The sequence below is a fragment of the Lutzomyia longipalpis genome, chromosome 3 (genome assembly GCF_024334085.1).
Source record: "Lutzomyia longipalpis isolate SR_M1_2022 chromosome 3, ASM2433408v1".
Taxonomy (NCBI): Eukaryota; Metazoa; Arthropoda; class Insecta; order Diptera; family Psychodidae; genus Lutzomyia; species Lutzomyia longipalpis.
The window spans coordinates 14048615-14071821 of record NC_074709.1 but is presented as its reverse complement, the minus strand read 5'-3'; the positions used below and the strand labels follow the sequence as shown (position 1 = coordinate 14071821).

The following is a 23207-nucleotide window of genomic DNA, read 5'->3' as shown; positions in this document are numbered from 1 at the left end:
CAATAAAAGTTTAATTAGAGAGAGAGAGAAGAGAAGGGAAAGGAAAATTGTAAGAATTTTTTTTCTACATTAACTCTTTCTTATTTTATCGCAATTTGGTGCACATTCAAAATATCTCAATCACGTGGCGAAGACATTGAAAAATTATTTCATGTTTCGTTGCACATGATAGAGTGCATTTTGAGACATTCTCAATCGCGGCACACACATGCCCAGTAATTTCGGCTCACATTTCTGTCAACTCACCCCGCTTTTTATGTACGACGGGGGCACCCAAAAATAGCATAAGGGGGGACGGGGATGGGCTACTTTTTGGCACAAATTCTACAATTGCATAGTCTTTTAATAAAACATCCACTTGCATCTCTCTTTTTCTCACTTTTGCACGCCATTTGTTCGCCCTCAGTTGGTCAAATGATGTGAAGCGGGGAGGGATATTGAAGAAGTCAGGAAAAACGAAGTATGTACTTCATTGTACGCGATTGCAATGATTGCAATTGTACGTTTGAATGTATATAGCAGAGTTTTACTGACATAGAAAACTTTCTGGCGTTCCTCAGGCGTGTCCCTTTCCTTTATATATTGTTAGTAGATTTCCGGAGAAATCAAACTTAACGCAAAGAGAGGGAATTCCTTCGAAAACTTCCCAACCAAGAATATCATTTGAAAACAATCATTTCTCCAGCAGACCATTTCTCAATTGCTTTTAAATTTAAGAAAAAAAATTCAACATTGTGAAAAACACATAAATTGGTACGAGAGATGTGCCGGGGATACACTGCAAAATGGCAGTTTGAGACACAACTCTGGCAGTTTTGCCACGAATGAAAAGTTATATAGCAAATGGCATGAGAAAGGGGATGTGAAAAACTTTACTGTCTCACGGCCATGGAGCAAGGAGAAAAAAAAAGAAGGATTCCACTTGTGACTTCATGTCAGACGATGTAAGAATTATTCGTAGCGTGAAATTCAGTCTGATGGCAGAAGGAAAAAAAATGAGGAAACTCACACATCATCCTAAAAAAAAAAGGAACAATGATAAAATATGAGGCACTTTGTGGGGAAAACGTGAAAAAATGCCCCCAATGGGAACCTAATATGGTTATATTTTGCAAAAAGTTTTTACGCATGATTTTTTCCTTATAACTTTTTTGTGGTTTTCTTTTGACAATTTCATAATTTTTTTTGTTTGAAAAAGTTCCAATAACCCCTTGTTGATCTTCTGGGAGACATATAGCGCATTTTTATGAATACATCATTAAATATAAAACAAGGACAACATTAGGGCAATTGCTAAAGCTCTGGATTCGCATCTAAAAGTTAGCCGGTTCAAGTACGAACGCAGTCTTTGTTGTCGTTTTCTTTTTCATTCCTTTCTACATCTTTATAAGTAGAGTAACATTTTAGCTCTCTAATTTATACATCAAACCTTTAATATAAATAGAGTAAAAGAAAATTATTTTTTTCTAATCAAAGATAAACTTTTCTTTGATAAATTCTAATTCCTTCATCAGGTCCGTTAATATATTAAAAATCAGGAATCTTCTGTTGTTCGTAAGAAACTTTTACATGGACGAATATGTGAAAAAGTCTTGCAGGCTAAACATTTTTTTATATCCTCAACACATAAAGCAAATATTGTTCTGCTGGGATTAAGTATAACATTAAAATTCAGCACAAGACGAGAAAAGGCCGCTCCTCACAGGTCCTTGAGCTTTTAATAATGTCAACTTATCAATTTTCATTCGTGACATCGTCCTATCTTTTTGTCTTCCCTCATATTTCCAACATGCTCCACTTTTTCGAAATACTTATACGCGAATAAAAAAAGTGTATACTATAAACAGAGAATGAGAGAACATCTCATAGCGTGAATGGGATGTTTAAGTGAATTTCATAATTCTGCGTGAAGAACCATTGAGTGTGAGGCATTGTGTACAGCCTAGCATTACCCGAGTGTGTGTATATGCTAAATTGGATGAAAAAGCCAAAGAGCAAGAGAATTGAGCGGAGGAGGAACTCTCCATGGAGATTAGAATCACTCCCCTTTGCTGTAATATACCACCCAGCAGCACAAGAATGGAGGACTTTTAATAAATCCACCACCAAATTACACTCAATGGAGAAAGTTCTGTGACACCCGTGTTTAGCAATTTTCTACACCGGAGGTGAAAATTAATTAAAATATGCGATGAAGAAAAACAATGGGTACAAAAAAAAAAGAGACGCATTTCACGTCTCGCAGAAAATTTTATTTTTGGGTCTCCTCAATATCAGGGCACTTAACTCATCATTTATCTAAACGCGTTCATTTTGCCCTCTTGTATATTTTGTTATTCGGCCAATTAGCTAATTCATTTGAGCAACTGACGTGGGATCTATGTGATAAATAAGCTGATGCTCATAAGTAAAATACAAAAAAGGGAGGAAAGATGCCAAATCTTTGAGCTTATTGAGACAAGAAGAGCAAATTGAGCATGAAATAGATGAAAGTCTACAAATTTCAATGGATTATTGATTTCTCCAATCGGCTTATTTAGTTATTCATTATTTATCATGACTGAGTGAGGACATGGTCCAGGATACCGAAGAAACATTACAAATTCCTTCTTATCACCCAATGTTAGTTCTCTCCCTGTGAATTCTCTACGTATATTCATACATATTTCTGATGGGATAAATGAAGCCCATTTACTCAATGTTCTCATGTGGTTGCATTTGAGTTGAGAATAGTCTAAATTATATTTACATTTCCCTTCCATGCTGTGAAGCTAATAATTGTGGTTACAGTGCTAAAAGGAAGTGTTCAACTATAAAGAGTTATAATTTTATGCGAGTTATGAAATTCTGACATGTTTTGCCAATGTAAATTTTTCCGCATTTACAATTAAACTTTTTCTCCATTCATTTCTTTAATGGGTAAAGAGATCTTGCAAAATGGGGGTTTGCATTTGGTAAATTGGAAGAGATAACAATGTAACAGAATGAACGTGACTTCGGTAAAGTTAATAAAATGAGTCAAAAGTTTTATTTCTACTCCAAACACGATTGAGTATAATTTTCAACAAATTGAAAGATGCATGTATGGAGTTGATGAAGAAATGAGGATAGAATCCCAAATTTAGTCTCTCCGTATTAGCTCTTATACACAAGTTGCTATAATGAAGTTCACGTAACTTTGGGTTTTAATTGGAAGAACCTTCTCATGTGTGTGTGTGTGTGCGCTTTCATTAAATATTGATGGAGGAAAGCTTTAATTTTCTATTGATGCTGAAAGCTCCTGTACACTGTGATAATCCACCACACGTGTCCTGAAGGATTCATCTCAACAAAATTGCTCCTTCACCATCATCAAATTCCTTGCTTCTCGCTCTAAAATATTTACCCATCGTTTCAGTTTAGTAGGAAGGATTTATCGGGCAATTTTGAGAGTTTCACGTTCTTCTAGGAACGGGTTTCTGCGAAGATTTGCCGATTTCGCAGAAAAAAAAGGAAGAAATATCCGTTTGAGGGGAAAAAATTGGGTGAAAAAAACCAAAGGGAAAATGTTGACAGTGGAATGTGCTGATATCCGATTTGCGATTGTGATTTGGGAGGGTAGTAGACAGAGTGTCCGTCCATTTGGGAGGAAAAGCAGATGATTGGGAGAAAAGCGGATAAATCCCATTACATATGGGATGACGACTTATTTTGTATATATATGTATGTTCATATAGTTCCACAACCCCTGCCTCCAACCCGTCACACCCTCCATCATCCATATTTTGCTTGTCCGGTGAATATTTAATCGAGCCTATGTTCGTTTTGCCACACTCGAATTAACAGCTGGGCTGAAATCAATGTGAGTCAATAATGCGACACCTGCAATGGTGAAGTGTTTGCTGAAAGTGCACCACCCACTGTGCAGAAAGGGCGGGCTGTGGATGCTTTCATCGATCGCATTTTTTGGGGATGAGTTGGCAACATCACACATAGTAAATGGCTCTACTCATGTAATATACCATTTGAGGCGTATTTTCGTACACAACACACAATTTTCAAACATAATCAACACTACAAAATTTTCCACAAATACCTCATACACGCACAATTTTCCAGACTTACGCACACGGTGTGTAGAAGAATTTTTGCAAAGGTTAATTTGCATTACATTCTCGCATGTAAAAGCACACCATATAACAAAATGCATGTGAATCATGTGAATTAATTGATGAGGGCATGATTGTGTGGTTAGCAGTTAATCAAAATGACGGCAAGCATGTGGGGCTTTTTGGGGGAGAGGGGGGGGGAGGGTAAATTTAGCTGTATACGAAAATGATGAGAATTTTTCCGTACTCTGCAGCAAGCAAATTGATGGCAATTTCGATAATTTTCACAATCTGTCATATTTTCACGTAATTGATGATGATACTTACAATTTTTTGGCAAAGGGGGAGATATTTTTACAATGTGGTATACATGGTGAATTTTTATGTTTAAAAAAAAAATAGCAAAACATGACTCATTTTAACCTCTTAACCTTATATTTCGAAGTTAAGGGGGAGTTCTTCCCGATACGGTACGGTAATTCGGGAGGGCTTTAAAGTGTCTTTAGTTTAGATTTTTTCTTTTAGAGTAAAAAAAAAATAATTGCAAGCTACGAAAGAAATTTTCTAAAGTTTTAAAAAATCTAACGTTAGAAAAAAGACAAAGGTTAGATTGGAAATATCAAATGTAAGAAAAGATATGTCAAAATAAAAAAAAAACATAAAACATTCGAAAAGAATTTTCAAACATTTTAATTAACGTTAAATGTTTAAACAAACGCCAGACGTAAAAAAGAATGTCAAACGTTAGAAAATATCAAAGTTTAGAAAAGAAATATCAAACGTTACAAATGAAATGTCTTTCAATCATGAGAAGAGAAATTAATAACAAAACGTTGGAAAAGAAATATAAAACATTAGAAAGAAAATATCAAACGTTAGAAAGGGTATGTCAAAAACAGTTGTCAAAACAAAAACAAAAAATTCTGTACATCACGAAACAGTAAATTTCTCCCCTCCGTTTTTTTCTTTCTTCTTTTTGATATTAATACGAATTGATTTTACGCGTAGAGTAGAAAGATGAGAAATATTTCCATGATGGATTCTCTATGTGTGCTTTGTCCATAGTAGATAAATTGACTTTCTCACGATAACAGATATCACAAAATATTTATTTACTTTTCACCCACAATGGGCGAAATATTGAAGAAATATCCGGGAATGACAGAGACACATTTTCAGGGGCTATTTGTCTCGCTATTGTGCACCATGTCATCTTTTTTGATCTTTTTTTTTTCTTTTCTATGGGTGTGCAGAGCATATAGAAAAGCCATTAAAGCAATTTTACATGCTATATCTGAGTACGGTTAGAGTGCTCTCTGTGATAATTCATTTGATTGAAAAGTAATTGCTGTGGGAATGTTTGAATTTTCAATTATATAGCAAGTTAAATGGACAATAGCCATTTGCAATTTTATAATTTGTTCAAAAATTGCTCTTGCGGAAAAACGAGGTTTTGTTTACTCGGTGTGTGTAGAAAAAATTCTGTTTTTAATTGAAATGAAAGGGTACATTTCATTTGTATGAAATATAAATATTATTGTGGGTGAATGATTACCTCCATTCTGGTTGGGACAGGATATGTATGTATATTCTTTTTATATGAAAAATTTCATGAATTATTTATAATTATTCAGAAAGAAAATTAATTATTTAGATATTCAAAGAAAAGTCAAAGCGTCGCTGGAACAAATCTACAAATCGACTTATTCACAGATTCCTATTTTCGTGTTAATATTTTTCTCTCAATTTTGCGTGGTATACAATTTGCTAAGATTCAGTAGAAGCTAATAAAGGGATGATGATGATGAAAATGAAATGAAGTTTCCTTCCTCAATAAAACATCAACCTTCTTGTGGATACTTGTACCATGCGTTGATGAAGATTAGTGTGAGAAAAATCCTCTCGCATCAAGCACCATCTACACATCTCTCTATTGATTTATGTACACTCTCGTGAATTCTTGTTTGCTAAAATGGAAAATGATGATGAATGTTATATGATTTTTTTCTTCTTCTTCTTGTTCTATTTATAGCACATGGTCCAAGCGGGTGTGGGGCCCTTTCAGACGGCCCCCGGATTCCCACCGACACCAACGGTAACTGCGGAAGGGATCTCAGTGGCGGTCGCCGTTAAAGGTGGCGCAGAGAGTGTTCAGCAGCAGCTAAAGTCTGAGTCTATCGTGTCACAATCCACTCCTGGATCTCAGGTGCGTGATTATTATATATCCCTCTTTTTGCCATCTCTACATCTTTTTACTCCTCTTTCCCCCTCTGTGTTTTTGCCATTTCCCTGGGAGTGGGTGGGAAAGGGAAAAAAAGATTACGATAAAACTCTTCTTTGCGGGGGAGGTTGGGTTGAATCTTTTGCATGGGATAGGGGAGGCTGTTGATTTGAATCTAAAAATAAGATGAAAATAAAACAAACATTCACAGCCAAGTGGACAACAGCAATTTAGTCCACCACTACTTGGATCTCAACCCGGTCCACCGGCATCAACTGGCCCACCTACGCTTCCTTTACCTCTTCCAGTTGCCACAATTGCGAATGGGATTGAACAGCAAACTGTCAGTATAGTAAGTCCAGAGAAGTTTTCTTGGCTTTTTCGTATTCTTCTTTTGCTTACTTTCTGCTAAAAACATTTTCTTCCTCTTGCGTAGTTTATTTTTCCCACACCTCCTTACATCCTCTTCCACCATGTTTACCTTCATTCGAGATGTCTTAATTAAATTCCGTCAAATTTCTTCGGGGTGGGTGGTGGTGTGTGTTTTTGTGAGCAATTTTCTCCACCATGCAGCATGTTAATATTAATTTGTTTAATTTTAATTGAATTACGTGACGTGTTACAATTTGTATATATGTGTACTAATTAACAGGAATGGTGTGTATGATTATTTAAAACACAAAAGGGTAATCGATTTCAATGAGCGGTAGTTTACTACCTCTATCCCCACCTCAAATTACTTGCATTCACGTTTAATTATATATTTTTCTTACACACTTTTGTGATTCCCCATGGCTGTGGAGGAAAAATAATATAATAATAAAAGTTTAATTCACCTGGAAATGGGATAGAAAACTGTGAAATGCTATGGGGTGGAAGAGAGAGAGAGAGAGGAAAAAAAGGGGTTGAAAGAAAATTATGGAGGGACTTTTTGTACGTTCTTTCGCACTCCAACAGGTGCGTGATTCATGTCTTATCGCACCCATTAAGTGCAGTAAAAGTCACCCAATTGACTTACTATTATAAGTGGAGAAAAAACTCACCTGAGGGTCGACTGAGAGGGAGTTTATTCTGATTAAAAAGCATGTATTGATAAAGAAAATTGTGTTTCATAGGTTTTTTTTCATCTGCATTAAAATGATTAAAAGTAGAGTAATAAAAATTAAACAAATTAAATTAATTTTAAATATTAAGCTGAAAGACGCACTAAAAAGATATTTTTTGCCTCAAATTAACATAATAACGTTGTTAAAACATTTCTTAATCGTACCTGTACATTTCTTTTTCAACTGGTGGCTCATTTAGTTCTTCACCCCATTACCTTTTTGTCCACCCCTTATTAAAAGAAATTAAATGTGAAAATTTATTATTTCCCTAATGAGAAAGATTTCAATCTCCCACCAACTCCTTATCACTGGCACATTTATATAACGTTTTATGTACAGAGAAAATTCATTTTCTCCATTCATGCTAAAAATCAAACAAATAATCTCAATTTCATCGTAATCTCCAAATACAATCAAATATTGATCTATCACATACAATTTGGAAGGGCTTAGAGACTGAGGGATACCCTATCGGTATTTATTTTTAGTTAATCTCTATGATATATCACGCCAAGTGGGCTCTTCGGTTGTAATTGAATTTACTACCCCCTCATCCAAAAAAGATGGGGTTGAAGAAGGGATGGGTTATATCATGAATAACAATAGATTGACTTCCTCATCACTAAAGCTTACAATTCCGTAATTTTTCCCCATAAGTCGGATATTTTATCCTCTTTGGTGTAGAGAATATATATATTGTACGATACCGAAACACAAAAGTGCTCGAAGGGGTTTTATGGGAATGAACAAGTTTTCTCTATATAGAACGAAAAGACTTTAACAGCTAAGAGATGAGGATCTTTCCTTTGAGGAGGATTTTCATTAAAAATTCAATGTTTCTGTAAAAGGGGAAAAGTTCAAAATGATACCCTTAGTAGAATGTTCTTGGGCGAGAATGGCTAATCCAAAATCAATTGCCTCTGCTTCTTCCTTAATTCTTCGGCGGGAAATTCAATTTCCATCGTACTCAGCTACAGTGAAAATGATTTAGTTAAACTTTTATCGTCGTGTTTTACTATTTATTGCTCGAAAATTCTCCGTATTTCAAATTTAAAATTGAATTTTTTATAAAATTTCTCCACATAAAAATGCATTATGTGGATTATGTGTTATAAATTCTATGAATGAGAAATAATTTGATAGCTGCAATGACGTGACATTTTATTATCTGTCATTCTTTTTGACATTTATGACTTTTTGACAGCTGTCAATTTCGTTTATTTATTCTGTGTTATGTCATCGTCAATTTTTAATTAAAAATAAATATTTAGAACAACATGTACATAAATTGTATATATTTTGGTTCAATTAATAGTTTCTTCTATTCTGGGGCATTAGAATAACTGAAAAAAAAATCCTTAATGAAGTTGTTGTTTTATGTTTGCACACAAACATGTAAACGGAAAGGGACCTTGTCGATTAATGATTTTATGAATCATTAATTGATTCCACATTTGGTGATGTTGAAACGAACCCCCGAGAAAATTCGTGGTTTCATCGATTTTCCTCCCAAAAGAGAAGAACTTTCTGTTTTTTTTGGGTGGGGGCGGGGGAAGTTTGTGGAAAGGCAAAGGAGCTGAATTGAATACCCTTCACAGGAAAAGATGGTGAATTTTCAGGTGAGGAGCGGAAAGAATAAAAAAGCCATTCAATGTACGGGGGAGACGGATATTGGGGAGAATACATTTGGGAACACTTTATTGATTGTCTGAATATTTTAGACAGCGAGGTGCAAGACGTGCCAGAAGAAATTTTGGATGTCTCATTGTGAAACTTGTGTACACTAAATTTAATGAGTTTCCTCCATAAATGATGGAATGCACTTCAACTAAAATCTTTATGACACACTGCTAGTGATGCATGGCCTCAAAAGAGGGGGTGGGAATGTTGAAATATATTTGTGGGTGGTGGTGGTACGATGTTACTTAAACAGCAAACTTGTGTATTAAAGTTTACCCGATGTAGCTCTCATATTTTGTAAAATCATCTTCGTGTTCATCGTATTAAAATCCAATAAAAAGTTTTCACTTGAAACATTCTACCAAAGATTGGGATATTCCATTGAACACAATACTCTTGTGGGTTCTTTGGAAAGTAAAAAATTGAAATGAAAGTTTTAGGATGTCTTCTACAGAAGGGAAATCCAAAGTATTCAAAAAGTTATGAAGGTAAGGTAACTGAATAAAAAAAGTACATATTGATCTAACCCCAATTTGCAAAGCAAAGTTAGTGATTTTTAAGCTAACTGGTTGATTGTATAAGAATTGAAGGGCCTAGATAACTAAGCTCTTCTGGAGATTCTTATTATATTTAAGAAATTAAATTCTCTATAGAATTAAATATTTTTCTATTATGAGTCTCCGATCTTTTAAAGGGGATGTGTTCGGATCCCACCGCTGCCACCAATTGTATGCATCACTCATCCACCTTTATTGAAATGTCCCAAATAACCCCTGATGCCTATAGCTCCAATCTACTTCATATAAATATCTCAAAAACCGACATTTCTGTGTTCTTCCTTAAAAGTTCTTCTCATCAAACTAAAAGTTTTTATAAATAAGAATTTCCGATGAAACAAACAACATTGTACCACCGTCTTACAATCCCTTCAATCTTAAAATTTAGAGCACATTTTCTGATGAAAAAAAAAAGACTCCAACCTAGTACGTGAAAGAACAGCAGATCGGCTTCCTTTTAAAAATAAAGTCTCTCTTCCACGACTCTACTAAAAGTTTTCAAAAGACTTTACAAAAAAAAAACTTTAGGTTTCCTTCCTTCGATACACATCAAGTTTTCCCTCCACACTCTGCCCATGTCTTTAGTGGCAATTCCTCGGAGTCTCGTTGCGACTATTTATTAGCTGGATGGCTGCTGTTGGCGGGTGGTGGGTAGAAGTTACCCCAGCCCCATACTGAAAATATACAAAAATATACATAAAGCTTGTGCATGTAAAATGTCCCGGTGAATGTTTTTCATGGGGATGATGGGTTTGGGGGCAGGTGATTTTGTTGTTTTCCGCAACGCATATTCAATGTGTACATAAGTTTTTCTCCATGTTAAACAGAGAGAGAGCGAATATATATATAAAAAAATGGTTGTATTTAAAGAGAGATACGCATATTTGAGGTGAAAAGTGATGAAAAACAGATGAAATTAAGCATACATACATACATATGTTAGATATTTTCCACAGTAGCTTCTCATGCTTTAGTGGTTTGGATAAAACATCAACTAATAAATTATTTATTCCGTAAACAGAACATTTGCTTGTTTGTGCATATGCTCTTGGTCTATTTATAAAGTAAATTTTATAACATTTGCTCTTTGTCTTTTGGGTGGAAAAACCTCTTTCTCTTCTCTCCAAAGTTTTCTCCAACAAATAACGCACTTTCTTTAGTCTCTGACTAATTGCATGATCTTTGTATAATTCCATCATACACAGGAAATTTTCATGCATTTTCCGTTTGTGCACACAAAACATATGGTTGGCAAAAGCCACAAAATATGTCAGGAGGAGATTATGGTGCATTTTGCACATTGAGAAAATTTGTTACAAATGATATTTTGAAATTCATGGTATTCACATTGAGAATTTAGTAAGCAAAATGTGTTGGAAGATATTAAAGTCATTGTGCGAGAATTATTATTAAAAACTGGCACTGTAAAGAATTTTTATTTTTCTTTATTATTATATCCTTTTTTAATGACATAAAGTTTAAATGGAACTAATTGCAGTTTATTGTTATTTGGGATGAACCTTGTTTCATAATAATACAAGAAATTATTCAGTTTTGTTGCTAAACTTCAAATTTCTTTCATAGAAAATTCTTCGTAAAATGAACTAAAGGAGTTTATTCAGTTTGAGACTCTAATTAAATTTTTAAAAGTTGTAAACCTGATATGGAAAGTAATCAAAAGGATTGATAGAAAGTTGATTGCCAAATGGATTTTCTATTTTCAGAAAAGTTAATAAAACCACACCTCCATTATATCGACGCGCCCGAAGATTATGAACCATACTCCTGTGTTAAAAGATATGAATATGGTTCATAATCTTCGGGCACGTCGATATCTCCTTTTGTGCATAAAGCATATGCATTAGTGCTTCATTAATAATATATTTACACGCAAATTTCTGAAATATGTAGTTTTAAAAAAATCTTGCTTTATCTGACCTAAAGTGCATGCAGCTTTGATGCTTTATTGATTTCTCGTCTTCTTTGTTTGGATGTTTCGGGGCTACATTTGATTGTTTATCATGCAGTGTTTATTTACATGTATTAACAACACAATAACATTCATTTTCATCCGCATTTATTGCACTCATCTTGTCTTCTTTTGAGTACTTAATCATAAAAATTGTGTTGGTTTTCTTTTTTCTTATAATTTGCTGAGTGTGATGTTGTCATTTATTTTGGCGTATTATTTCCAACCGGCTCAGTCCGATCTCTTGCAGCAAACGGAGGCGGATACGGCGGGAAATGTCGCCGCGGCGGCAACATCAATTGGGGCCACAAGTGTTGTAACGACGGAAAGTGGTACAGCACCGATTATCGTGACGGCGGCAATGCAGCAACCACAGCTGAGTAGTGTTGTGAGTTCTTCGGCTCTTGGGGGTAGTGTGGCCACATTGGCTCCCACTTCAACTGCCGTAACATCCCTTGTGCCAGGAGGTGGTGCAATTGTGGCTGGAGATGCTGGCAAGAATCAACCGAAGCGTCTCCATGTCTCCAATATTCCCTTCAGATTTCGTGATCCAGACCTAAGAGCTATGTTCGGGGTGAGTTTTCTTTTAGCTTTTCTTCATTTATTCTGTGCCGAAAAAGAAACCCTTCATGTGGCGCCGCATTGACTCACAACTCTCGATTTATTTATTTTCATTTATTTTTTTTTTAAATTTTTGTTGGCCATTTCTCAGCATGGCTTTTCCCACTAATTTTCTCTGTGTGATTTTCTTTCTTTTTTTTTCATTTGTGCAGCAATTCGGAACAATCCTCGATGTTGAGATTATTTTCAATGAGCGCGGAAGCAAGGTATGTTAAATTCGGTCCACATTTTATCAATCTTAACTACGTCTAACTATTTCTCTTTCAGTGAGATTTATTTATTTTATTCTTCTTATATTTCCCTTGAAATTAATAGGATTTTTTAGCTCAGGGACTCAGTTGTTCGTTTGTCTGTTTGTCTGGCAAAATAGAACAAAAAATCCATTTTGTTTTAGTAAATAAATTATTTAAATTTCTAAATTTTCTTTAGAAAAATATATTTGGTCATAATGATAAATTCTTTTCGGTGAAGTTTTATCGTTTAACTTTGAAAATGTGAATTATTTCTAAAGACTAATTTTTTTGTGCTCGAAAGTTCTCGAAACGAGTAGAAACTTGTTAAATTTAATAGAATTAAATTAGAGCGCGACAAAACTTTATCTTCACACGAAGAGAATTTCAATGGCCTCCTTAGGTTTAAGTATATTTATATATACCACGTATTTGATATTGTAGGTAATAATTTTCTATAAGAAAATCACGCGCATTCCAACCAAAAATATTTTTAAGTATTAAAATAATATATATAATCGCTTGAAAACAAATTGCAATAAGAAATATACTTTTGTGTAGTTTATTTTGACTGTATTTTCTTTACTTCTCTATTATCTCAGCGAATGATGATGAATTCCAGAATATAAAATCAACTTTTATTTTATCACTTTATTTTTTTCCATTATTGTGCTTTTCTCTTTGAGAAAAATGAAGAAAAAAAGTTTTCCGTCAATCAATTAAATGACAAATGAAAAGAGAAAATGCTCTGAGATGGAGCTCTGACAATTTATTATTAAATTTTTCATTTTTTTTTCAAGGGCTATTCTTTGGAAAATTTAAAGAAAATGAATATTTGATTTTTTTTCTTAATTTTCTTTATAAAATATACAGCACTGTAATAAAAAATTACTTGGAAACCGTAACGTGAAGTTAAACAGAGCATATTTTAAACTCCTTCTGAATAGCCCTTTTTTAATTTTTTTTAATAAAACTTGTTCAACAATGTTTTTTTTTTGGGTGCTGAAAAATTGGCTCTGTAAGAGCAAAAATCATGACTGAGCTCTCGATTAAATGAAAGACAATTGTCAGAATTCTAAATCGAAAGCATTGATGTAATTGTTTTATCAATCAAGTTCTTTTAAACACTATTAAAAAATAAAAAATCTTTTTTTTTATTGTTTTAATGTTATTTTATTAAATTTATGTTGTTTTTTGTTTTATTTGGTTTCTACAAAACAAAGATACAGGAATAAAGAACGTTGTCATTATCATTATGTTGATTACAAAATTCTCTTTTCAATTTTTGTAAATTCCCATCTTTTTTTTTTAATATGAAAAATAACAATAAAATATGGAAAGAAAGCAATAATCATTTTATTTTTTGTTGTTGAAATATTTTGGAAGAAGCAAAATTAACGAAATATATAATAAAAAAAAACTTTCTATATAAATTTTGAACATATTACATTTTAATATTAGTTGTGCTTTTTGTAAAAGCTTTAATGCGAATGCACAAATATGACTTAAAATAATATTCTATTGACAAATGGCCCTCAAAGTGTTATGGTAATTTTTTCTAAAGATCAATTAATTCTATTATTATTATAGAAATTAAAAGTATAACAATTCATTTTTTTTTAGTTCTTTTAATTTCTAAAATTCTCATTTTTACTTTAAAACAAACACAATACATTTTTAATTTTTAAAAATCATTTTAGTTTTGTTTTTTTTTTCTCCCTTCTATCTTCCTTTTTGTATATTTATTATTAGACTTTTTTTTAAAATAATTTACACGCAAAATGCAATTTTATTCCATTTGTCATATACTAGTTTTTGATCCTTAACTTTGTCATTTTAATTGTCATCCCCTCGATCATGTACTTATTTTTTTAATTAGTATTTTAATGCTTTTATTAACTCCCTTTGTATTTACTTTGGACACACGGCTGTTTATTTATTTTATTTTGTTAAAAAATTGGTTTGCTACACGTTTTCTTTTTTTTTTTATTTAAATTTATTTTACACAGAAAACACTTTTTTTAAATTGTTTTTTTTTTATTTGAATGATTCTTACATTAGTGTAAATACAAAATTCAATGTGAATCCCTTTCTTACATTCATTTTCCCCCTTCTTTCGATTTCGAGAAAAAAAGTGAAAGGATACTTCACTCTCCGTTTATTTTCTTAAATTATTATAATATTTTTTAGAACAAATTAAAATTAATTCATTTTTCTTTAAGAGTGTCTAATTTGCAAGAAAATAAAAATGAGTTTTTAAGTGTACAGAGATTGAAGAATCGTCTAAAGGAAATGCTCAATGTTGTGTTGAGTTGACGAGAATAATGAATTTTTTCTTGAAAGCATTGAATATTTTTTGTTGTTTTGTCATTAAAAAAATATATAAAAGCAAATTAAAGTAAATTCTTTCTAGCGTTATTCTTACTGTTGTATATATGATTATTATACCTAATCATTTATTGTTCCCTCATTGCTACTTCCATTGTGAGATATGATTTTGTCAATTTAATCTCCCATCTTTTTTCTTTAAAAAAAAAATCCTTTTTGTGTTATTAACATTGACACAGATAAAGGGAGATATATTTTTTTAAATAATTGTTTTCCTATTAATTTTCGCCAGTATGTCTTTTGTTTAGTAAATGTTTATAAAAAGCGCGTGTAGAGATTGCAAAATTTAAATAACTCAGCAATAAAAAGCATTTTTATAAAAATATATTCTTCCAATTCAATTTTTTTTAACTGTGTTTTCCTTTGGTTATTAAAACCCAGTAAAATGCTTTTAATTATTTTTATTTTTTTTGTTTTAATATTTTGTACAAAACAAAAATAAAATCAATAGAGAGAATTTAATGCATTAAGCAACACTTTTTACAGTCTGCAGCATTAGTGTGTGGTCACGTTGTTTTCTTTGGGTCCATTTAGGCATCACATTGCGTGCACTTTTCTTGGCAAATTGAATGGCATATTGTTTTGTTTCATTTTTAGGGTTTTAGGAACGCTTTTGAAATGAAAAACATACGCTAATAAATGACAGAGAAATAATTTATAACAAAATTTATTAAGTCACCTACAGTAGCTGCCAAACTTTACACAATACTCTGGGTTTAGAAAGAAAATTCGGGAAAATCCTTTTTTTTTTTTAATAATTTTAAATTTGACGGTTGAGAATCATTCAGAGTGATGCAAAATGTCACAGAATTTCAAATTATAAAAGCAAAATTGTTTTTGAGGATATATCAAATATACTAGCGACGTTCTGATTTATATTTCCTAAAAAATATTATGATAATCATTTTTTTTATTTTTAAGACATCAATGGCAGATAAACTTACCATGTAAATTTTATTTGTGTATTTTAATGTAGGAGCAGTTACAAATTTACTTTGATGTAAAACTACATAACTTATCATTTTAGTTTTTTTATTAGGATTTCTAATTTTATTGACAAAATAAAGATTTTACAATAATTAATAGTGTTAAAAAAAAAATAAAGAAATAAAAAGTCTGAGAGTAAGGAAAAAATCAAATACCTTTTTCATGATTTTCCAGAATTCATTAAGATAAACACCACCCTTAACCAATTTCCTTGAATTTCCTCACCGTCTGTCTTTAATCGATTTTTAATAGACAAAAGGCGATTTTCAAAGCGTCACACACTTCTGTGAATGACTGTAAATGATATTGAAATAGGTACAATACTCAAATAAATTTCCATCTGTGTAGCTGACAGTTTTGTTTGTGAGTAAAGCGCTTTTATGCTTTCTCAAGCAGAGGGAAACAATAGGATATGATTTCCCGGAAAATTGAATGATTTTTTACTCGTAATACTCTTATTTTTTTTAAAGTAACACTTTGATGTCCTTTTATTTCGTTTTTCTATTGTATAACTTTAATGACTTGCAAAGAAAATATTTTATTATTTACTATATAAATATATGCTCTGAAACTAATATTTTTGCATTAGATACCTTTTTTTGGTTTTATCCAAAAAAGCGAAACATGCCAAAACTGCGACATTTTTGCCACAGTTTCCCCCTTTTCTTTATTATTATATAATTTTTTTTTATAAAATACAGTACATGAGAGATTTATTGAATCATACAAAAAGAGTTTCTTTAGTTGTAGTGGATTTTGTCAGGAAAGAATGTTCTTCGTCATTTTCTTTTAATTATTACCTTCTATATTTTAATCTGAATTGAAGCTACCTTTTTGAAGCTAAAAAGAATTGAGATTATTCTAACAATATAATCTTGAATATTATTATAATTATATTTTTTTCTTATATATCTGTCAAATGAAAAACCGACCCCAATAAATGACGAAAAATACGTGAAAATTCGTTGATTTCGGACATATTGACAGAAGAATGGAATCAATTAATTTTCTTATTGCAATTGCTTTCCTTTTTGTGGTCTGTAAGATCTATTTTTTTTCATTAGTTTTTTTTTCCTAAAAATGTTTTTTTAAATAAATGGAGTAATACAATAAGGTTTTATTACATTTTCCTAAAATTGTGAATACCGAGAAATTTGCAAGTGTTTTTTTATTCTAAAACAATTATTTTTTAATTCAAAACTTAGAAATTTTTCGAAAGATATTAGAAAGCAAAAAAAAAACTGATGACTTTTTATATTAATTTTTCTTTCTGTTGATGAATGAGAAGAAAGAAGAAAATAGCAAGAAAAAAAAAGATTAATTTGATGAGGGTCGGTTGTAAATTTTTTGTTGCACGTTGTTTTTGAGCGGACGCTGTTTTTAATGCATGTTTCTTGTTCTGTCCTTGCATGTAGGGATTCGGTTTTGTAACATTCGCTAATAGTAGCGATGCGGAGCGAGCACGCGAACGTCTTCACGGCACTGTGGTTGAGGGGCGCAAGATTGAGGTGTGCATGATAATATGAATTTTTCTTATCTCAAAGAAATACATTTTTTTACAAAACATTATATTAAAAAATATTATAATTCAACTTTGATACATATTTTATACGTACAAAATATTTTTTCTCAAATTCTTTGTCTTCCCTTAAGAAAAAAAAAGAACTTTTTATTGTTAACTGTTTTCTTTTTTTAATCTCTATTTTTTTGTATTTCCCTTATAAATGGAATTTTATGTAAACTTTTTAATGTTTTTGATCTTCTTTTCATGACGAAGAAAAGAAATTTCCTTCTCTAGATGTTTTAAATCAAAGAAAAAAAAAGTCAAAGGAAAGATATTTTGTAAATTATATGTATCAGAGTTTCATGAAAAAAAAAACAAATATTTAGAAAGTAAGTAACATTGAGAGAAAACTGCAACAAATGCCACATACAGGTAGTTTGTAAGCACTTACAATTCGTTTTTCTTTACTGTGTGTACAGAAAAAAATTTGCGATAAAACTTATAAAAGAAATGGAGATTTTATTTTTATATTTATATATACTTTGTTGACCGAATGTGTATGAAGAAATGCATAACAATTTTTGCTAAAAAAAAAAACAAAACTAGAACTTTATAATAAAACCAACACAAAATAGGTACAAAAAAAGAGATTTGCAGCATGAGAAGGTAAAATGAAGCAAAATACCGAAGAAATGCATTTTTTGCCTCATTTTACCTACGTCAGCTGAAAAGTAATTTAGTGGAATTTCTTCTGTATGAATTAACACAAAAAAAACAACAAGAACGCACAAGAAACAGTATAACATCTCTTTTAAAATACATAAATGCGATTTTATTTACATCTTACCATTTTTATCTCTTCTTCTGACCTAGTTCTTAAGTGATTTTCTTATTCACATTTACCGACAGTTTCTCTTTTACTGCGCAAAAAAATACAATTAATTCTCTATATTGAGTTAGGAGATGAGATTTATTTCATAAGATATAGATAAGTGTATTATTTTTCTTGTTTCTATATCAGCGAGATTAATGGGATTTTAATTTATAAATTTTTAGTCATTTATTTGTAGGAATTTTTCAATTGATTTTAATTTTTTTTTTTTTGATAATTTTTACATTAAATGACTAAAAATTCTTTCATTTCATGATCTTGTTTCTCGTTGATTAAAATTGAGTTCCTCCATACACTCGTTTGTAGCGAGGATAATAAAATTATTATTATTATTATTAAAATTGAGTTATCACATTTCAAAAAAAAACGTTAAAAATGTAAAATGTTTAGGCATTTCATTGGAACAAACTACTTTTCAGACCAGTTGGCTAAAGCACCAATGTTTCATTCAATAAACAGAGAGTTCAAGTCTCAAGGAAGAATTTTTTTTCATATCTTTTTTGTATTTTAAAGTTAAGAAAAATTAAAAGAACAAAAAAATTGGGAAAAATATCCCATTTAAACAATGAAACGTCAAAACAAACTCCGCTAATATTTTTTTGCAATGTGATAACATAATATTTATGATTCTTTTTTTTTTTAAATGGCGAGGCATATCGTACCTTATGATTTTTTTTCTTATAACAATTCAACCATATTTACCTTTATCTCTAGTGAAACAGACAGATTTCCAATTGTTTAATGCGACTCTTGCGAATTGTTCAAAATGAAAGCCATTTCCATACAAAGTGGGGGTGTTTTTGATCTCTACGAGAGGTAAGAAGTGAGATTTGGACATGGAAAAAATCATTTAATAAAACAGCATAATACCCAATTAAAAAAATAAAATTGCCTTTTCTTCTAAGAATTAAACCCAAAAATTTACTTTCTATTTTTTTACCTTCACTGTAATTTTTTACTATTATATATTGTTGTTTTTCTTTTGAAGAAAAGAAAAAAAAAGAAAGAAAAACTAGCAAAAAAAAAAACGTAAAAATTGCGACATCTCTGCAAATACAAGAGATTTCGATTAGACAAAAATAATTAATTCTTTTTATTTAATTTTTTGTATTAAGTAAATTTTCATATATAAAAAAAATATATTAATTTCTTTCTGAAGGAATGAATCGCTCGCTAAAATAAAATATTTTTCCTTGCTCTATGATCTTACCAATATAACTGATATTAAACTTAAGAAAAACAATTCATATCGGTTTGAATATTGTAATGATATTTTTTCCTGTAACTGTAATTAATTTCTATGTTTTTTTTTATTTTTCTTCTTAGTATATCTCTGCGTTTTATCCAAGCCGTAAAATTCGTATGTTTTTTTTTTGGTCAAGATACAATGGTTGTGTAACACTTTTTTCTTCTTTTATAAATACAAAAAAATGCTGTTGTTAAATTTTTTTTGATCTAGAAATTGACGGGGCTGAATTTTTCTAACTTTATTTTTTTTTTTTAGTTTCTTTAGTCTTTTGCTCCTATAAATCACTCTTTTGTAAAAGTTTTCTTTTCACTCTCTGCTTTTTATTTTATACCCTTTTCACTTTTCCTCGTGGTAAATTCTTTTTTGTTTTGTTTTTGTAAGAAAATTTATTACTTTTTAAAAATCCCAAAAAAGTACGGAGAAAGTCAAAGGGGTTCGTCATTTTTTATTTATGGGGTATGTATAAAATTACGAGAAAACGAAAAATTACGTCAATGAGAAAAATCGAAGAGATTACACATAATATAGATTATCTTGTCCAAATCTCATTGTATTCCCAAATATATTGTTTAAATCGAAGATTACTTTCCAAGATATACATAGTTCCACAGAATTGTATTCAAATTATACTCTCTACACTCCAGGCTATGGAGGCCCGAATGGAAATTAATTTCCAAAAGCATAGTGATTAGTAAAATTTGCACAAGTTCATTAATAAATCAATTCTATGCATAGCTATGATGAACGTCGGAATTATAATTTAGTCCATTCTAATGCAAATAAATGGGAAATATCCATATAGAGTTATTAAAATGAAACAATACGGATTTAAATAAATTTATTTATCAAATATTAATAATTCAGATATTGGTTATATGGATTATGTATAAACTTTCATTTATCCATGGTAGAATTGATTTTATTTTATTCAAAACATTTTTAAAAACGTTCAATCCTAAAATATTTCTAGCTAAAAGACTAAAATATACAGTCTTTTATTTTATTACTTTATTTATTCTCCAGATGCTTGCAGGGGGCATTTCTCAGTCAAAAGTTCTTCTTTGACCTCTTCTACGTAAACTTAACGTACTAAATCCAATTTATAAAAATAATTTTGTTTTATTTAAATGGTTAAAATGTTGCGAAATATTATGTCTTCTTCTGAATAAAAATGAATAAAAAGTTTCTCATTTTCTCAATGACAAACCCCTTGAATTTTTCCATATCACGAGATATTTTATAGAAATTCTCTGAACCATATTTTTTCTCTTCCTTTGTGTTTCCGTTTTTTTTCTTCTTTTAAATATACCTATATACATATGTATAAGAAAGATTTGCATAGAGCTTTTCCTGTGATTGGAAACCCGTTGATTCGTAATAATTTTTCTTACAAACATAGCTCTGAGGAAACCATATCGTGGAAAATGTTTTTATATATCTTGAATTTGGTATGCGGATGTTAATGCTCTTGTAGGTTTTGTCACGCCAATTTGTGTTTCCTTTTGGTTCTAAAAGATCCTTCCTTCCTTATTTCTTGTCCACAAATGAGAGCAAAAATTGCGAAAGAAAAATTTTGCGAGAATTTTTTTTAAACATTCAAATCAACATGTAAATTTTTATGGGCATTTTATTAATTCATTTTTCCCATCCAATTATCACCGAGTGTGACACATTTTATCACTACTCACCCAGCAACAAAAAATGCATTTTTGAGCGGTTAACGAATACAAAAAAAAAAGTGATGAGAAATGAGGAGATTTTTGCGGTTTGGATTTTTTTTAAACAAAGTTAACATTACGTGCAATTCACGAGGACAACATAATTAAGTTTTGGGTGCAGCCACACAATTAAACATCAAGGGACGGAGGGAAAAGCTTCTTCTAAGTCCATTTTATTTTCCCTGGGAATGGTGGTGTGATTTGAAATTCCGTACACGGAATTCCCATGTTGTTCTCGTGCTACATAAACCTCTAAAACCCTCATGCCTTGAGCTCTTTCTCTTTTTCCCCGAAAGCAAAACCCCGGAGTACTTGCTCAGGTTCCGGATAATGAGCGTTGTGTTGTTGGGTAAAAAAAAGGGAGCTGCACTTTTTAATTTAATTCCTTTGAGGGTTAGTAGAGACACTCTGTGGGCATTTAAATGTGCTACCGAGAGAAAAATATTTTGCAAAATTAGTTGAATTATTTTTCCGTGCAAAATTCCTTAATTTCTCCACAAAAAAAAAAACTTCCAAATCATCGCTTTTTTACTCTCTTTAGATGATGTTCTGGTATTGAACGTAATTTAGATGGCAATCGTGTAATTTATGCAACACTTACAATGATAAATTAATTGGGTTGAGGTAATTGACATGAGTTTTTTCCCATTCCACCTTGTGCAGAAATGACATTAATTTATCTCTTATAATACGGAGATTAATTCTCACGAAGAAAAATGAGATCTAAGCAAAATGAAATGAAGCAGAAATGGCTTAAAATGAGAACTTTACAATTTATTGAATGAAGTTCTAAAATACAGATGGGTTCCGGAGTGAACGCGTGAGTTATTTTTTGGTTATTTTTGGAGTAATAAAGTTTCAGTTTTTGACTTAGGAATTCATTTCAAAGGAACTTACTCATTTTTGAAAGGCGTTTGGGTTGATTTCATGCTCAGATCAAGATTTAGGTCAGTTATTCAATCAAGAAAACATTTTTTTTTATACGTATCAATGAAAAACTATCAAAATCGATCTATGTATATTAGACTTTCCAGCTTTCTGAATTATCCAGATAAATTATTTTTTTTAATAATTAGAAAAAACTTACAAACTTTAAAAGATTTCCTTCGTGAGAATTATTCTTTAAATTTTTATTTTAGAATAAATTTATAGGCTACAAATTAGTTTTCTTTTTAATTGTTTTTAATCTTAAAAGGACTGACACATTTTGAAGCTTTTCCTTTTGAAATTTTTTATTTAGATTAATTTGCTTTATTTGTGATTAAAATGAGAAATGAAAGAGTGCGAAAAATAATGCCAGAGATATAAAATGCAAGAGAATATATCTCTGAATTTCTTTTTCTTTTTTTTTTAATTAATTTTTGGAGACATGAAAACATTATATATCTCAATGAATGTATATGTAGATAATGTATGTTACTTTGTATACTTATTAATTTTAAGCTGCATCTTGATGCGTATTGTCATTATCTCTTTATATATTATACTATTATTATATAATTAATATTCCCAGCAAAAAGTATTTTAAGTATTTAAATGTGAAGAAAAAAAAAAGAATTTATTACCTGAGGAAAGAAATAATACAAAACTTGAAAATTTTTCTAAGCCATCAATATTTTGGAAATTATTGCAAATGTTTTTTTTTAATGCTGTGATATATCTGCGACCATTCTCTGAACTTTTAATCATTTTTCTGGCATTTCTTGGGCCGTTTATTTTTATTCTTGTAACAAGGAGAGCTCCTATTGTACAGTCCAGCATGAATGCTTAATATGGCATCTTATATCTTTTTTAATGTGCCACCATTTGCTATCTCAAGTGAAATATTCATTTTAATTTATTTTACCCCAAACCCAAATAAACTGAAAAAAGCAATGCTGGATGCCATTTGACTTATATTTATAAATGCAAGCGAAGATTATTATCATTCCAGATTTCGCGAGAGCAATATTTTACATTGTTTCACACGTCATTTGCGCATAACACGTGTTGCATGT

General features: G+C 31.0%; 2 protein-coding genes across 18 annotated transcripts in view; one reads left to right on the top strand and one right to left on the bottom strand.

Moving 5' to 3' along the window:
- LOC129793173 (uncharacterized) overlaps positions 1-23207 on the bottom strand; it is a 1136769-nt gene that overhangs the window by 169736 nt on the left and 943826 nt on the right. The gene's annotated exons all lie outside the window — the stretch shown is intronic.
- Positions 1-23207, top strand: part of LOC129793191 (RNA binding protein fox-1 homolog 1-like) — a 58607-nt gene that overhangs the window by 14385 nt on the left and 21015 nt on the right. For 5 of the 17 annotated variants that reach the window (XM_055832991.1, XM_055833001.1, XM_055832995.1 and 2 more), the window contains exons 2-6: positions 6121-6294; positions 6521-6661; positions 11857-12195; positions 12395-12448; positions 17263-17355. In XM_055832991.1, the coding sequence (XP_055688966.1) occupies positions 6121-6294; positions 6521-6661; positions 11857-12195; positions 12395-12448; positions 17263-17355 (801 nt within the window). The remainder of the gene's footprint in view (positions 1-6120; positions 6295-6520; positions 6662-11856; positions 12196-12394; positions 12449-17262; positions 17356-23207) is intronic. The other 12 variants (XM_055833003.1, XM_055832998.1, XM_055833000.1 and 9 more) reach the window with 4 other exon arrangements.